This window comes from Chroicocephalus ridibundus, chromosome 3 (genome assembly GCF_963924245.1).
Source record: "Chroicocephalus ridibundus chromosome 3, bChrRid1.1, whole genome shotgun sequence".
Taxonomy (NCBI): Eukaryota; Metazoa; Chordata; class Aves; order Charadriiformes; family Laridae; genus Chroicocephalus; species Chroicocephalus ridibundus.
Genome location: NC_086286.1, coordinates 58,002,035 through 58,019,394, shown reverse-complemented (window position 1 = coordinate 58,019,394; position 17,360 = coordinate 58,002,035). Strand labels below are relative to the sequence as shown.

The following is a 17,360-nucleotide window of genomic DNA, read 5'->3' as shown; positions in this document are numbered from 1 at the left end:
AAATTAAATACGGTCCTTTATTTCGCATGGTCTTCTGTCTCTCAACCAGAAACCACCTAGGTAAAGGCCCTTAGCAGATTTCAGGAGTTGGGTGAGGGTCTTCCTGGCTGACTGTGATTGGAATGACGTTGAAGTTTTTTGCTTGTGGCTTTTCTTTTTACAGTAGGTGGGTTTAGTCATTTCATTACAAATGAAAGAGGAGGGCAAAATTCTCTTATCTGATTTTCTTCTTGTTTCTTTTTATAAGCTCTGGTTTGCTCTTACTTATATAGTAAAAATACCATTTTGCTGAGAAGTATGAGTTAAAACTATACTGTGCAATGTCGTATGCTTTGCTCTGTTGCCTTCCTGGATTATAAATAACGCAGCGGCTTTCTCTTTCCTTTCCAATAACAGTGCTCCCTGGTGGTCTTGCGATGAGGTATTCGGCATTCTGCAAGTTTAAACGGAGAAAAGAAGATCCTTCTTCTCCAGGGATGTGCAAAGGCTGCGATGATAACTGTTCTGGGTAGCCAAAAACTAACATGTGTGTATAGTTTAGGAACACTTCCCTATTTCTGCAGCTGGTGACCTGCCCAGCCAGACCTGTGTGGATCAGAGGAAGTTTTGTGCCGCTGGAAGTAGCGGGTTTTCTGCGGCCCTTTCACCCTGTGGCTGCCCAGGCACGGCTCTGCACAGCAGCCCGGGTCCCACAGGGTTCCCAGGAGCCTGGGAGCGATGCAAAAAGGCAAAAGCCATCGATGGGAACCAGCTGGGAAGCAGTGGCGAGGCTCGCTCACCAGCCACCAGTCACTGGATTAAACAGGATGCCACTACCAAGGGTTTGGGCCGCCCTGCTTCCTCCCACAAAGTACGCAAGCAGGGGGGAATTTCTGGCTGGGAAGGGGCAGCCCTGCTCTGGTGTGTCACCGTGTGGCAGTGGCAGAGGTGCTCTCCTTCTGCAGCGGGGGATCCCCCTCCTCCCTGGCCCTGTGGGCAGAGGGCACCCCGCCTGCAGAGCACTCTGCAGCATCCAAAGGGTCCTACAGGTCACCCCTCCTCGAGTCTCCAACCCTCCCCTCTGCCTAAAAGTGGGTTTGGGGCATGTTTATTTGCAGCAAGGTAAGGAAAGAGCAGAGGAAAACCTCAGGTTTCTATCGGGAAGTGCCTGTTGGCCTTTGTTGTGGATGGGCTGCATGTCTCTGCTGTGGTCTTCCAATGGAGGCACCAGTTGGTTAGGAGCTTTGGTTTGATTTTTGACATTTTACTGTACTCTCGCAGAGCAGGTTCCCTCAGATGTAGAGGCGTTTGAACGAGGCTTTGCAATACCAGGTGCTAAGCACAATGGTGATTTTTTTAAAAATATTTTTTCCATGTGTCCCTGAGGGTCAGAAATTTGCCAGATGCAGGGGAAGGAGGCTAAAATAAGCATCCCTGGTGGAAAACTTCACTTGCCCCAGAATTCATATGCTATTTTCTTAATGCCCGGTGTTGGGGTTCCCTGCCAGAGTGGGTTTGACTAATCTTTGCCTGTGACTCAGAACCGACACGTGTTGGGAATCTCTTTTTTTTTTCTTCTTCTTCTTTTTTTTTTTTTTAATTTCCTTTTGAAAAATGAAGTGAAAGTTTATCAACCTGTACAGTGAAATGAGACCTCTGCCAGCCAAATGAGGAAGTAAAACCTTCCTATAGAACGAGCTCCAACCTGCTCACTGCACTTGTTTGCTCGCAGTTGACATCAGCCTTGCCATAAAGCCTTTAAATACGGACCGATGACTTCCTTGTGAGCCTGGTACTGCCCTGAATCCAGCTTCTGGCTCGTGGATGGTGGGACAGGACCGGCGGGAGGCAGAAATCGCAGCTGCCAGGTAAGGGGCAGAGCAAGTGGGTCTACCTGCAAGTAGGGCTCGCTCTCTGGGGTGTTTGCTTTTGTAGGTTTTGGCAAATGCAGCAGGAAAGGTGGGGAAGAAAAAAAAAGGCAAATCTTTTCTTAGTCATCAAGACCACAAATGTCTGGTCTTGTCATTACGAGTTTATGTGCATCCCTCATTTACAAAAGTAAGAATTCTGATTTTTTTGAAGGCAGAGCAGCCCTTCTCTCAGAGAAAGAGCTCATGGATGGGCTCGAATGGGCTGGTGGGCTCAAGTGGTTTGCGGTGTCATTCTCAGGGACAGAGGAGGAAGAAGAGGCGTCCCAGACCGAAGGTGTGAGGGGGAACACTGTCGTGGCAGGGAGCTGTGGCTGCGCTCCTGGTGTTACGCAGCGTGGACACCTCTAGTTTAGAGAAGATCCAAACCTGCTCTGCCTCAACCAGTGCCGAGTCCAGCCGGGGCCATGTTCCCCTCTGTGCCTGCTGCCACCCGTCGGGCAGGACGGGGCTTTGGCGGGGGCTTTGGGGAGCCCCCGTTCCCCCTGAGTCCAACTCGGTCCTTATTGTGGTTCTGTGGAGCCAGGCTGCGGGAGATGATGCTTAAACACACATCTGCGCGGCACCAGGTCCTGCTCTCGCTCTTCGCCAGTGGAGCAAACACCCGGGGGGAGGACTAGCCAAAATTATTCTTTAAAGCCATTCAAGATGAGGAATTAGAAGATAACCACTATTTTTTTGGAAAGTTTTTACAAAAAGTTCAAATTATTATTTTCTAATCTTCCAAATCTGTCAAAATACAAAAAATACAGAAGACCTTGACAGGTCTCTCAATTTTTTGGTCAAAAGTAATTTTTTTTTTAATAGTTAAAACATTAAGATTAAAATAGCATTTTGGAAGCATGACTAAAGCCACTCCCTCTGTGTGTGTGTGTATGCAAGAGGGGACACAGCGCCGCAGATACAGAGGGCTGCTTTTTAACCTAGAACGGGGGATGGGCACACCATTACCTGTGGGGAGATTTAGCCAAGAAATGAGAAGACTTTGGCTCTTGGAGGAGGGAAAACAAGAGCAGCTTCCCAACAGGATCTGCTGAGGTGAGGGAGAGGAAGGTGGCAGGAGGAAATCTAAAAGTAGTTCGAAAACGAAGGCCATGAAATTTATAAATGGGATTTCACAACCTGTTTGGCTGTGATAGCAAAACCCGGACTCTGTAATAAACAATTTCTCCTCTTGTCATATGCTTTTGTGCTGGTTATAAGCAACCGACTGACCTGTTGGACTTGGGCACGCTACTGACTGTTTAATAACGTGTAAGCTAGTGATTTTATTATCCTTTAATTCTCCCTTCAGATGGGTGTTGACCTCAGTGTTGGCTGAGGCTTTTATCTCCGGGTTTCAAACTTTTCCTCTCTGTGGTGAAAACCCTGCAGTCACAGCATCACTCGCTTTTAATATTTGGCCCAAACTGCAGCAGAAATCCAGCGCTTAACTCTGCAGAAGTAGCGCAGAGTTTGCTGGTGACGGCTGATACCGCACGGCATCAACCCCCCCGCCCCCGTCAGCCACCCGGAGCCCAGCATTTCCCGAGCGTTGCCCCGGCTCACCAAGGGCTTCATCGCTTGTACAAGAAGGGCAAAATGCAAAGGCTGCAGCTGTGGACCACGGGCTTGGGGCTTCCAGGGATGGGGTTGGAAAAGTGATGCGGTGAGCAGCCTTCATCCTGCACATGCTCCTGTGTGCTGCTGCTGCCGGGGGCTGCGAGGCGCGCGCGCTGCGAGACGGACGTGGCCTCTGCAGCCTCTGCAGATGGAAAAGGGCCTGGTTAAATGGTGAAGGAGTGAACTGAGCCCATTTTCTGATGAAATCCAGGAGAAACATACACACAACGCAATGTGATGCTAACGTGGGAAATTGCTCTGATATTAAAAAAAAAAAGGAAAGAAAAGGAAAGGCATCAGGATAGACAGAAGAACAGGTTTAAAAATAATAGAGCGAGCTATTAAAATACGTATTAAATATTTTCTTTTCAACCTGAGGACAGATAACAACTAAGTTTTGTCATTTATAATGAATTATTAAAATAACCTAGACTTAAAAAAAAAAAAATCATCAATTAGTACATATTAAGTGTTTGGAGCCCCTGACTGGACACCTGGAAGCAGGGTTTGCTACATCGCCAGCCCAGCTGGGACAGCTTCAGCTATATTCAGGTACAAAGATAGGTTAAGGTATTTCAGTAGTTATTTAAAAGCTGAGAAACCATTGCAGTAGTGAAAAAGCAGGCAAATTCCTTTTCATCTTCAGGCCATGAGTTAAAAACAAGGATTAGATGTAAAAACTGCGACACTTGTGGAGCGCGCTGTGAGGAAAACCAGTCAAGCCCACTGCTAAAATAAGAAACATTTTGTTTAGATAGAAAAATACACGTGGTAACTGCTTTCCCCTTATGTATGTGACATACTTAAGGTGTTTTTTGTTTCACCGATGCTATTTGTCACTTTTAATAAAGTGACAGATTGCTTCCCCCGAAGAATACCTGAAAGTTATAAGGCTATTGTAGAAAAATAAAGGTAAAGGTTGTATGAGGTGGGGTTATCAACTAATTATCAGGTTTTCCTGCTGAACGGGTTGGTTTTAAATTAACTGAACCCAAGGCACATTTCTTCTCCATAGTCCGGGGAGACCTTTAATGGCTCTGGGAGGAGCTGCACTCAGGCTCCTCTCCCGTTCCCTGTCTCCAGTCCCTCCCTGCCTTCCTCCACATGGTTTTGGTTTCTGAGCTCCTGGGGCATCCCACTGCTGGGCGGGGAGTGGCCGGCGGCGTGTGGGGGTGCTGGGAAGGGGAGCCGGTGGGTGCAATGTGGTTACGGCTCTGGGCTCATCATGGAGGCAGTTGTTTGGTCAGGTAATTCTGTGTCATTTGCTGTCTGCAATCAGAGAAAGGAAGAGGGTTGCCCTTACGTCCTACACATGGGTAGATGAACCAGCCACGGCTTTTATCAAGGTAGCACCAGTAATTGCAGAGATGTGGCAAGAGAAGCTTCCGTGCGAGCATGCCAATGGTGACCAGCGACAAGCCAAACAGTGACATGTTTGGCTTGATGGATGAGCGGTCACCCTGCATGTCCTGCTCTTGTCACTCTTGGGCTGAAGCAGCTCTGGGTATGTCTGTGTCCGCTGCCCAACACCTTCAGTTACTCGGTAGACCAGAAGCATAAATAGCGCAGTTCGGGAGAAGCTTGAAGTAGCTTTCTGCTACTTCTGCACACTCATTTCTGAATTTCCAGTTTCTCTTGACACTAAATCTAAGCGAAATTGAAACGCTTTTCAGATTGCCTGCTTCCAACCACTGCCCCAGCAGCTTTCAAAAAACAAGCCACTTCTCTGAATACCAAAGCCCTCACTGAAATAGCAAATAACAGGAAGAGAGTAAGTCAGGCATCATCGGAACAGATGAGTGACAGAATTTCATAAGGTATGCCTGTGTGTACACACGTGGACACATACTAGGAAAAACAAAACTAAAAAAAAAATTCAGAGTTCCCAGCTACTTTGCAAACAACTTGTTTCCTTAAATCACTCAATGAAATGTGCTGTACTTGTTAAGTTGCTATGGCATCAGAGCTCATCCAGCAGCATTCGACAGATTTTTATCTGCGGCTTACAAACCACACTGAGCAAATTGAAAATCCCCCGTTACACCGTCCTTTATATCATTTCCTGTGCTGATAAGTTTGAAGAACAGACTTACGCATACGGCGTGTCTGTGTACAGACAGGCTTGCATAGCTCATGAAGTAGGATGACACCTGCCTGACATAACTCCTGGAGAGTGACAAACATTGCATGGGACGCTCCAGTGCTTTTATAAATAAGAGTGGACCAGAAAAATGCTGAAATGTTGAGAGAAGACCGGACAGTCTCTTCAGGGAGAAGCCAGGTGATCAGATAGTCTCTTTGCTGTGCACTAGGCAAATAACTGAGATTGCAACTTCTTCCTTAACACTTGCGTTTCCTTGTTTCTAATCTTTCCCCCACCTAAAGCTGATGCCTGTTGGACGAGGCTGGGAAGACAGGAGCACTGGGTTTAAAGGAACGTAAATGCCTGCTAGGATGGCACTGGCCAGTTCACTTTCTAGCAAGCCAGTGCCACCACGCTCCAGAAAAGTTTCTACGACAGGGGTGGAAGCGCATCAGAGCAAGCTGGATTTTTTCTGCAAGCTGGGCTATGGTAAGCAGGACATCTGCAAAGTGCTGGAGAACCTGGGCCAAGAGGCCCTGGAGGATGATGTGCTGAAAGAGCTGATTCGGATGGGGAGCAAACCTCAAGCCCTGCAGAACCAGGCTCAACCTTCCCCGCTAAAACTTGTTGCCCGCGGATCGTGTAGCACTTCACCGGGGTCGAAGTGGCTTGGAGAAGATGACAGTGACTCTTCCGATCACTTGAGACCCATTGTGATCGATGGCAGCAATGTGGCAATGAGGTAAGCTCTGTTTCCTAAAAGGGAGTTCCCTTCCCCTGAAGCTTTTGAATTTTAAAGCTGATGGCTTGAGGTATGTTTTTTTTTCTTCAGGTGAGAGGTGCATTGATGTATTTGGTGTATTTGATGTATGATGCATGAAGCACTGCTTACTCTCGTTCTTTGGCTGAGGCACGGCTTCTAGGGACCTGCTGTCTCTATGCCCATAAATACGTACGCTGAATGCAATCGCTGGCTCGCTCTGCATTTTGACCTTTTATAAGCCAACAGCTAGCTAACCACTACTGTTTATGGCAGTATGATTCAGCAGCTCTCCCTCCCTTTTACTTCACCACTGGTGTTTCCCTGCCTTTTCAAATGGGTACCTACGATTTCTGAATCTATGTGCTGAGGTGTTTGCAGGAAAAACTGATGACCAGCTAGACAAAACAGACCGGCTAATCTAAGGAGGAGAGGGAAAATAAAGATGGGTGGCTGTGGTTCCTAACAACAGCACAGTTTTGTACTGTTTTGACTTGCAAGTAAACCCCAGCAATGTTCCTGACTTGTATATTTTTCTTGGTTTTTGGTTTGGCTTCATTTTGATGGAAATATCAGGAAATCAATAGTTGGCTTTTGTACTAAATAGTCTTGTTTTTTTCTTAATTGACACCGTTTCTGGGAAAGGTCACAGCAACCCATCCCGGCCAATTACATTTCCTAAGCAGTGTCCTGACACTGTGAAAGCACTCTCACTGATGGGGAGCCTGGCACGTCTGCGTGGATGGGAACTCCAAAGGCAGCAGGGGGTTGGCCTCTGCTTACCCAAGCAATAGGAAGAGCCAAAAGCCCCGGCAGTCGAGAGCCTGGGACACACTGTCATTCCACTGTCTTTCCCTGTTAACTTCCCTTTCCGCTCGGCATGGCCAAGCCTGTCCTCGCAGGGTGGGACAGGGCGGAGAAGGCTGGCTTCGGTTGGCTTTGGTGTGAGGTGAGATGAGACAACATCCCTTTTGGTCAGAGGACAAAGGGAACAAGCACTTGCAGACCAACTGAAGACTAAGCAGATTATGCCATCTTCTGGATGAAGAGAGAAATCCCATTTGAAAACAAGGGTTTAGGGCAGCTCACAAGGAATGAGAAATACACAAGGGTGGTATGCTGAGGGTGGTGAAACACTGGAACAGGTTGCCCAGAGAGGTGGTAGATGCTCCATCCCTGGAAACATTCAAGGTCAGGTTGGACGGGGCTCTGGGGAACCTGATCTAATTGAAGGTGTCCCTGCTCATTGCAGGGGGGGGTAGGACTAGATGACCTTTAGAGGTCCCTTCCAACCCAAACTATTCTATGATTCCATAAACACAGAAAAATTGCTTAGCCTTGGCTGAGCCATAAGCCTGGTAGCCAGGTATCAGGATCTCCTGTCCCCATTTGTATTTTCACCCTAGGCCCTCCTTAGGGTGTCCTTCTTGCCTCTGTGCAATAGAAATGAGCACCCGTTCAGGCCGAGTGGCTGAGCTGAGCACCTACCCTGTCATTGCTTTAGGGGCTGGCCATGTGCTCCATTCTCCTGGCACAACCTTGTCCTAACCAATTTACCAGGGCTCTCTTAGAGCAGACAGAGGTGGACAAGGCAGAGAACAGCATTGTTTCCAAGGTGGCAGAAGATGCAGCAGGAGACCCAGAGGAGGTTGGTGGCTAATGAGCTTGTAGTACACTGGAAAAACTCCGAGATCATTGGAGCACCAGCTGGGCACCAGCCCACGCATGGGAGCTTGCTAGACAGAGATTATTCAAAATAAATGTCGTTACAGGTATGTGCAGCAGATGGCTTGAGCTACCATGTTGTACTGCTTTCCTAGAGCACATGCCCACCTAAATGGGTTTTCAAGAAACCACCCATGCTTCTGGCATGTAAAAATCTAAATATTTTTGTAGAATAATTTCCAAAAAGTTACACTGAGAGATATTTGCCTGCTAGATTATTGAAGGCTGGTGTTCTGCCATGGATTCCTCATCTTTCACCTGAAAGGAATCAGAGGAATGTGAAGTACTTGTTTCAGAGTTTGAGAAAGGCAAAGGTTTTACAGCTCCTCTCAGACATCCCCCAGCCTCTGTCTTGATAAAGTTACAGACCACTTGGCATGATGGAGAAGAGTTTTGAGCTTGTTAGTTCATGCTGAACCAACACAGCCTGGAAGGAACTTGCTTTCCTCTCCTGGATGCTTTTCCAAAGAGGTGCTGAATGACATTTACTTTGGCTAACGGGATGGGCAAGTGCTTCTGATATCCTCAATTTGATTTTTCTGGTTTGCTGCTGTCAGATGGAGAAGGGCTGTTTGCAGCATAGCCAGGGAAAAGGGATGTTAGGTTTCCTTGATGTGAAAAAAATCATCATCAGCAGCACCAACAATTGTGAAAGTACAGGAGAAGCAGCAGTTTAGGGATGAAGCTGTGAAAAAATGGAAGCTTGGAGAGGCAGTTGCCTGGGTGGAGAAAAGCATCTCGAGCATTTGTATTTCTGTCTCAGGACTGGTGTTTCCGGAACATCTCAGAGCTAGTGTGGAGGGCCTATTGCGGGGTGCAGGGTTTTGAAAAGGACGTGTGTGCCCCAGGGTAGTAAAGCAAGTGGGTGGTCTCCAATCGTCAATCAGCCTCTCCACAGGAACCAAATGGAAAATAACCTTGCCTTCAGCCAGTCTCACTAGCCAGATGTCTCTGTGCACTTTGCATTTCCATCAGATGTAATAATGAGAAACTTACCTGTCTGCCAGCCCGTCCATGGGAAGAGGTTGGAAAAAAATGGAAAAAAATAAATCAAGTTAAGTTGATATGAAAAGGAAACTGTTGTAACCCTATTCGCTGCACACCAAAGAGTCTATCTTGTGCTTGCATTTAATTTTTAAGCTGTGATAGGTAAGGAGGCCTTTTCCTAGGCCAGCGGAGTCCTGCATCAGGCTCTCTGCCTTCTGCCAAAGCTGTGGCTGGTGCTGTGTCACGACCAGGTGGAGACGGGGCCATTCGCAGTTTTCAAAAGGAGTTGTTTTGAATAAACTTCTCAAAGGGGTTGGAATCGCACCATTTAAAAAGGATCCACTTCATGCTAATTATGGATTAATTGCCAGAGTCAGAGCCAGAGCCAGACCAAATTGCTGCTTCGGTTTCTGAGAGACGGGCCCTGCTGCTCTGTGACCCAATGGGTCCTGTTGCTGAGAGGAGGGAGAGCGATGGGACTGAGCTACGACAGATCTGTCGTCAGGCAACACAAATTCACCCCGCAGGGGAATGAAAAGTTTTAAAGGCCCTGCTCCGTTTCACGGCAGACGTGCTGTTCCCGTGTGTCGGCGCTGCAGCGCACCATGGTGTGTACAGACTCTCTTAGAAACACGTTCCCCAGGTTTGGCTGCAGCAATGCAGCAGCAACTGGATTAAGTGATAACACTGAGAAACAACTCCAGGTGCCTCTTCTCGCTTGTTCTGCTTGGCGTTTTGGCCGAATCCCTTGTGCTTGAGTGCTTTACCTTCTGCACTGGGCATACATCCAGAATTACTTTCCTAAAGCTGACAAGGTTATATATATGAGTGAGTAGTCAATGTTAAAGCAGGCTTTTGTTGAACTTCCTTTGAGTCATGGCATTAAAGATGTACCTAGACTCCCTTTCAAAGGCAGTTATCTGAAAAAGTGACCTGCACTTCCATTTCACCTGTCCAGGTAACTTTATACCTATCCTGGGTAGAACTTATCCTTTAAAACCAAAGAGAACAGTTGCTCTAGAGTATACATTAGATGTGCCAAACACTTCTGACCATTTATTATTGCTGGGGTTTACTTTTAAAGACTTTCTATTGCCTGGGTAGCTGTTAATAAACAACCGGGTTTCTTCCTCCAGACTGCACTGTTTTCCATTTGTGGCCCCCATTCCAGCACTGAAACTTTTATTAGGTGTATGATGGAGCCTCGATTGTGAGGCTGATGTAGGCAGAACCTAGATTTGAATTCCTGGAAGACGGTGGGGAGAGAGGCATTTAAGACAGCAGCATTGTCCTCAATTGGTCCATCACTGCAGGCTGGTGTAGTAACCCAGAGAATCATTTACAAGTATGTTTTGCAGAGGCTGAGTGAGACTGTGGTGATACTATCCAGAAAGCTCAAGGTACAAGGATGAGGTTTCTGTAGATGCTATGAGGGTGTTTATCCATTTTAGGACTTTGTGTAGAGTTGTTTCCTTGTGCGGAGGTAGTTAAAAAATTACCTTCCTTTACATGTGCACTGCACTGTAGTAACATTTTTAGATAAGAGAATGACAAGGAGTAAGAATTTTCAATGTGTCTGTGGGAGAAACTCAGGAAGGATATCATCCCTAATTGTTTTTCTTGAGGTTGTTTTCTGTGTCTTGCTCTGAGTGTTGATGATTCTCCAGAACCCGCCTTGCCTGCGTCCTCTACGGCTCCTGTCCTAGGGCTTTCCTACTTCTCTGTGCAATGAAGACAAAATCCACCAACTAGGGCAAGGTAAAGATGGCACTGAGGTGCCTGTGGCCATCTCCACTGAGGTCTCATCCCTGTTTTGGTGTCCGGGGTTAGATTGTCCATATTTCCCATCCTCCCTCTAACAGTTTTCCCTCCCCCATAGCTTGACTCCTGCTTCTGACAGAGATCAGGAGCTGCATGACCCGCCACCACACTTGCAGCCACTTCAGACATTAAAATCCCTAATGTCACTGTTACCACAGCAGAAAATTCCCAAATTTTATTTCTCACAGGAGAGCCTCACGGGTTTCTGCTTGTGCTGGAAGAAACTCTTACTCCTCAAACCGTTGTCAGACAAGGCATGTGAAGGGTCTGACACAGCCCAAGATCTTGGTGGTACTTTAGCACCCACGTCCATCCAGATACAGATGGAAGCAACAGGCTTGGGTAGCAGGCAGGTCATAGAAATGGGGGATAGGATACCTCTGTTTTTAAGTATCCAAACTGCTTCAGACAACAAGTTTCTGGTTCCGCTGGAGAAGGCGTTTGGATCTGTCCAACCAGGACACCCTGCCAGGTAGTTTTCTTGGAAACTGGTGAATGACACAAAAGCTGTTTGTTTTGCCTTTTCGTTACTGGCTCAGTTAAAGAGAACTCTAAGTTTCTTGAAAGCTTTGCCTCACTATCCTCCATCCTCCTCCTTTTTTCTTTTTTTTTTTTTTTTTATAGTCATGGAAACAAAGAGGTATTCTCCTGCTGGGGGATCCAGCTGGCAGTGGATTGGTTTCGTGAAAGGGGGCACACGTACATCAAGGTTTTTGTCCCACTCTGGAGAAAGGAGCCCCCTCGACAAGACAGTCCAATTGCAGGTAGGTCACCATCCTGGACATAATTTGGCAACCATTAGGTGCAGTTTGGAGGCAAGGGGTGTGAAGAGTCCAGTATGGGTTTTCCCTACAAAGACACACAGAGTGCAAGTTGTGTATTGTGTTTCCATCACTTAAATTAGTCATTAATTTATTGCCGCATGCTCCTGGCTGGCAGCTAAAACTGCCTACAGAGCTTTGCTGCGCTGCTTTGAGCCTTCTGCTTTAGAAGCACGAGTTGCTGCCAGCTGAGCCAAAGAAAGAGTGAGTTTGTCCGCTCTCAATGAGTCTGCAGAGCTTTTAAGGCCAGCCAGGAGACAACGACATCGTTTCACACATTATCCAAAGGTGGCAATATCCAAAGTGTTCACTGCTGCATGACTATTACCTGTTAGCCTACCACCCCCATCCAGGAGCTACATGGGTTCCTCTTCCAGGAGAAGGAAACGTACCACCTAAAGTCTGTGGAGGGGGTGGCGAGATTTTTATATATGTATTTTTATAGATATGTATATATATATTTGTATATCTATATAGTTTGTATGGAAATAAATCTGCCACATTTGTGCCAGCAGCTTGATATCTGTGGCTGCAGATGAGGTGGCTGGGCATCCGCATTTCTTTGTAGCAGGAATGACAAGAAGCCGTAGTGTCCTTAACAACAGCAAAATAAGTTTGTTTTTTTATTTATTTATTCTATCAATCAGGCACATTTTCTCTGCCAGCAACACTCATGCCAATGATGGTTATGAGCCTTCTAGCATCTAGTGGGGTAAAAAAGGAACTACAGGGGTTCAGTGTATCTCTGGTGTAGAATTCAAGGCATCCTTCTCTGGATAAGACTTAAAAATTAAAAAACGTATCTCAAGTTTTAAGATCAGCTGTTTTTGTAAAAGACCTTATTTTCAAATTTCCAAACTACCACCAGATATCAGTGCCTCTGAAAAATCACACTGCTTTAAGTTGCCTAAAGTGCTGGAACATCTTTAGATTCTTGTAGGTTTCTAGCACATGACTGAGACCTGGTCTTTACCAATTGATATTTTTTTTTATTTTTATTTTTTTTCCTTCTGTCTCTGCCAACCACCCCACCAGATCAGCACATTCTTGAAGAGCTTGAAAAGCAATCGATCCTTGTGTACACCCCATCCCGGAAGGTGAAAGGCAAGAGGGTGGTTTGCTACGATGATCGCTATATAGTGAAAGTTGCTTATGAGAAAGACGGAGTCATTGTTTCCAATGACCATTACCGGGATCTCCAGAATGAAAACCCCGAGTGGAAATGGTTTATTGAGCAGCGACTACTCATGTACTCTTTTGTCAGCAACAGGTAAGAGACAGTTGTTTTTCAACAAGCTCGAATTTAAACATTATGGGCCAAGTCAGCTCCAACATCAATGCACCTCCCACCGGTAGCAGAGTACCCCAACCTTTTTTTCTGAAAGGAATTTACCGCAACTGTTCTTATTTCTGTAGTTTCTGCTCCCTCAATTTTGGTCTTAACCTCCCCATGTCACTTTTCAATGAACTTCTCTATTTGAACGGCAGCATTAGTGACCAGCTTTGCTTCTTGCCAATCCACCCAGGGCTTGGTATCTTTTAATTTCTATTTCCTATGAGAAACAGAATTAAATCCATGGGAGGAGCCTGTCTCTCTGGCGGTATTTTCAATTTGCATACAAGGCCAAACAACACTTTTTCCTATGCTTTTGTAATCATAACTTTCTAGAAGAAGAGAGACAAGAAGCTGGTCTCTCTGGCCCTTTACCATCCCCTTTGGGGAAGGCTTCCATTAAGGCACTTGCACCGTGCCTGCGAGGCTGAGCCTTTCCTGAATCCTTGAAACAGGCTGGGCTTGTTTATCACACCACATGCATGACCGGCTGTAGCCCTGAATTAACTGCTGGCTTTTTAATCCTCGTTCTCCTGAGTATTTAGTAAGAAAAGGGAAGGGAGCTGATGGTGAGTATTGCAGTGCTGGTACCACAGAAGAGTTTGCGGCTGCTCCTTCAGAGAAAAAGGAAGCGATGCTGCAATGGCTGGGACCTCTGGCCGGCCGTGCCTTTACAGTTGTTTTAAGTTACCAGGAAAAAACAACAACCACATGAAGCTGAGGCATCGTTGGCTTTGCAGGCAGGAGGGCACTGTGTCTACTAACACAGCCTGACTCACGAAGGCCAGGCCACGAAAGGATCACAAGGATTTTCTGACCTAAGCTTGTGCCACAAGCTGTGACAGTACCTTAGCTTCAAAAGCGCGAGGTACTTTTGTTACCCCCCCGTGACTTTTTGCTTTTCCAGGTTTATGCCTCCCGACGATCCGTTAGGCCGGCATGGACCCACTCTGAGTAACTTCCTCAGCAAAAAGCCAGTGCTTCCGGAACCAAAATGGCAGCCTTGTCCCTATGGTGGGTTTCTCTCCGTGCTGTGAACTGACACCCCTCTTCCTCCTGCCCCTTGCTTCCCAGCGGCTCGTTCCTTCAGCTAAGGGCTAGTGCCCTTTGCCATGTCCTCTCCTGCTTCCTGCGGCAGGGCTTGGGTCTGGGCTGCTCACACGTGTGATGCTTTTTTTCCTCTCCTGCTTAAGCGGCTTCAGCCTCAACAAAGGCAGCGGCCATTTCTGGCTCCTCCATCCTCCCCTTCGGGCAGCACCCAAACCAGGCACCCTGGCCATGCTGACCACCCCCAAAGCCTGCACACGCTTGTCACTTTGCGGCCTGGACGTGGGTTGTAGCACTTGGGAAAGGCCATCCAAACACTCCCCCCGCTCCCCTCCCCACCCATGGCCTTCCAGTAACGCGGGGGTTTCTCAGAGGTAAATCCCTCATACCGTTTTTTAGAGCAACCCTTCGTGGCAGCAGCTCTCCCAGCCCACTGAGGGTAGCGACCGGAACATAAATGAATTTCAGACGCTTCCAAAATAGCAGAGACTTCCTTTCACTGCTGCTTCACCCTGCTATTTAGGTCAGCAGTATTTAAATCTGGGGTCAAAAGTACTGAACTGGAAAAGAGCACTTCCCCTCTTTGCTGTTTGTGCGCCCCACGCCCCTGCAAAAGCACAGTGCTGGGGAGAAGTGATGAGGCGGTTAAATGACGTGGGTGCTAGAGACAAGCTCCTGTTTGATTTTTTTTTTTTTTTTTTATTCTTTCAGGTAAAAAATGCACCTATGGCAATAAATGCAAATTTTACCACCCAGAGAGACCACAGCAAGCTCAGCTCTCAGTTGCCGATGAGCTCAGGGCTAAAATAGGGGTCCCATTAAGCCTGGGGAAAGAGGAGGAGAAGCGTAACTGCCCGCCGTACAGGACGGGAGGAGATCCCACACCGCCTGACGCCTGCACAGAGACGCTGCCAGAAGCCAGCGGCTGCGCAGGGGCTTCCTGCTACCCAGGGTGGTCACAGGGAAGCTGTCCTGGGCAGCCCCCTGGCACCTGGGCTGGTGGCCCTGGCTCTGACCTGGGGCTGGACCAGCGGTTGCTACAGACAGAGCTGCCACGAGACCAGGTGCTCCTGGAGAAGATGTCAGGGCTATCCATCGGTGACGGCACCTACAGCTACAACCGGTTCATACATACCTCTCAGGACAGAGAGGTGACGGACAGCCCTCATCGCTGCGGTGACCTCAGGCACAACCCGTACCCACTTCATCAACCCCACAGCTTGGACCACTCCTGCCCACTGGGAGGCTCTTTCCAGCAAAGGGTGCTCCCGCCTGCGCGGGGCGGGATGTGCCCAGACCTCAGCTGGCCCCAGGAGTCCCACAGCATGCCTGGCATGGGACAGAGGAGCCACTGCGTCCCTGGTGGTGCTCAGCACAAACAGGCCCTGGAGACTCAGCACCGTGTTTTGCCACCGTCCGTGGCTCTTCACCCTCACCCTGACCCACTTCACTTGTACAGCGAGCAACGGCCGCAGCAGCAGCACTGCTTCCCCAGCCGGCCCCCAGGGCAGCCCTTTCTGTTAGACTCCAGCAACGGGCTGGGCTTCTTCCAGAAAGCCCTTGCTTACCCTGATGCCTCCTACAGTGACTACTGGCCCACCCCAGCTGCGAGGCCACCCTCTGCCCAGCAAGCAAATGTACACAGGGAGCTGTGCTCCCTCTTCCCTTACGGCGAGGTGAACCGCATCATGGCTTTGTACCCCGATATCAAGGATGTTGCTAGCTTGACTTTACTGATTCAGAGACACAGAAACTTGTGAAGCCTCCAGACCAACCCTTTCCCAACAAGCACTCCTCCTGGGGCAAAACAGATGCTACTCTGGGGCTTAACTAAGTGTTATTAAAGGGCTTTATGGCAAGGATTATAGCTGTTCCAGGAGCACAAGTCTAAGCATCAACCAGCTATGTCACATTGGGGCATTAAGTCAAGGCAAACGCTGCCGTTCACTGCGGTGGGGTCTCATTCACCTCCCATGGAAGTGGGGGGGGGGGCTCAGGGTAACTGGGCTGTCAGCATTTGAGCCACACTGGTGACTGGTTTCAGCATGGCATAGATCTTAGATCTTCATTAACGCCTTGAGACACTAGACATGTTTTTATAGTCCTAACATATTGTTCAGCTAGCCTAAAAGAACCATACTCCACAGTCCCCAGTGAAGGGTTCTCCACAGACCCCCCCCACCATGACTACTTGCTCAGCTAACATAAAAAGTAATTTGGCCTATTTCCCCTAACACACGTCTTAGGGTCCATATTATTGCCTGATACAGGCCCAGCCTTTTATCAATGAGCTTTCAAAGATACATCTTGTGTTTGTAAACCGATGCTGTGAACACAGAAGCACTAGCAGAGGTGGTGGAGGTATCCCAGAGCAGCTGAAGTTAGCCTCAGGTACATTTCTCACACACAACGGGATCACGCACAATGCAAGTCAAATCAGGGAAGTCATCTTCAGTGTAAGTCCTGATGAGGATTGAGGGCTCAGGGTGGTTAATTCCAAAAAGAAGAAACCCAGATGAGGCCAAGAGAGAAAAAGGAAAAAAAAAAAAAAAAAAGCTTTAAAGCATCTCTGTTGTATCAAACAAGAAAACTATTGTTGACTTAACCCTTAACAACAAAATGTGCTCCCATAATGCAATTATAGAGCTGATTTACGATTACAAACATTTAAACTGTGTTCTGTTGGGACATGTTTGATTTTCAGTAAGCTGTAAAGCTGCTAATCTCTGCATTAGTCCACTGAATTCCTCAGGTTGTAACTCAAATATTAAGGTTGATCTTGAAGGTTTTTGGCATTATACCAAAGTCTAAGTATGTCAGTATGACATGTTTTAAAAATGTTTTAACACATTATAAAACGGTCATCTAAACCACTTTGTTCTGAATAATGTCGTCTTTTTTCTTTTTTTTCTTTTTTCTTTTTTTCCTTTCTTCTTTTTCCCCCCATTCTTCTTAGCACTGATGCTTCGTCAAGTCCAACATTCAGTTGGGATTTACAAACTCTCTGTCCCTGCACTATCTCTGTTAGATTCTTCACTGAAGGGCAGTCATTGATGTTGGTTCCAGAGAGGAATTTTCCACGGCCCTCACTGAAAACTCTGAAGTCTCTTGCTTTCGAAAAGGTGGCTAAGGAGTAGTAATTCACCTTTTGTGACATTGTCACGTGGTGCATTTTGTGAAAGTAGTGATAGTTTGACCTGTTTCCCTCCGGAAACCACCAGCAGATTTTTTTTGGTGGTAGTGATTAAAGAATTTTCAGGAAATAAATATAATG

The 17,360-nt window shown here is 47.3% G+C and overlaps 1 protein-coding gene across 2 annotated transcripts; it reads left to right on the top strand.

The window, feature by feature from the left end:
* Nucleotides 1-1,343: 1,343 nt before the first annotated feature.
* Nucleotides 1,344-16,941, top strand: ZC3H12D (zinc finger CCCH-type containing 12D). Of its 2 annotated transcripts, XM_063331044.1 has the most exons (6): nt 1,344-1,847; nt 5,895-6,334; nt 11,510-11,649; nt 12,742-12,976; nt 13,947-14,053; nt 14,798-16,941. In XM_063331044.1, the coding sequence occupies exons 2-6, from the start codon at nt 5,952-5,954 to the stop codon at nt 15,844-15,846; spliced, it is 1,914 nt and encodes a 637-aa protein (XP_063187114.1). In that variant the 5' UTR covers nt 1,344-1,847; nt 5,895-5,951; the 3' UTR covers nt 15,847-16,941. The 2 variants fall into 2 exon arrangements, with proteins under 2 accessions (XP_063187114.1, XP_063187115.1); XM_063331045.1 differs by lacking the exon at nt 1,344-1,847 and having other exon boundaries at nt 5,743-6,334.
* Nucleotides 16,942-17,360: the final 419 nt, after the last annotated feature.

What these genes read in the sequence shown, in the direction of transcription:
- ZC3H12D (XM_063331044.1), top strand. Translation starts at nt 5,952, where the DNA reads ATGCCTGCTAGGATGGCACTGGCCAGTTCACTTTCTAGCAAGCCAGTG. An exon ending in TACTCTTTTGTCAGCAACAG is followed by an intron (nt 12,977 to 13,946) that starts GTAAGAGACAGT and finishes TTGCTTTTCCAG; the next exon opens with GTTTATGCCTCCCGACGATC. An exon ending in ATGGCAGCCTTGTCCCTATG is followed by an intron (nt 14,054 to 14,797) that starts GTGGGTTTCTCT and finishes TTATTCTTTCAG; the next exon opens with GTAAAAAATGCACCTATGGC.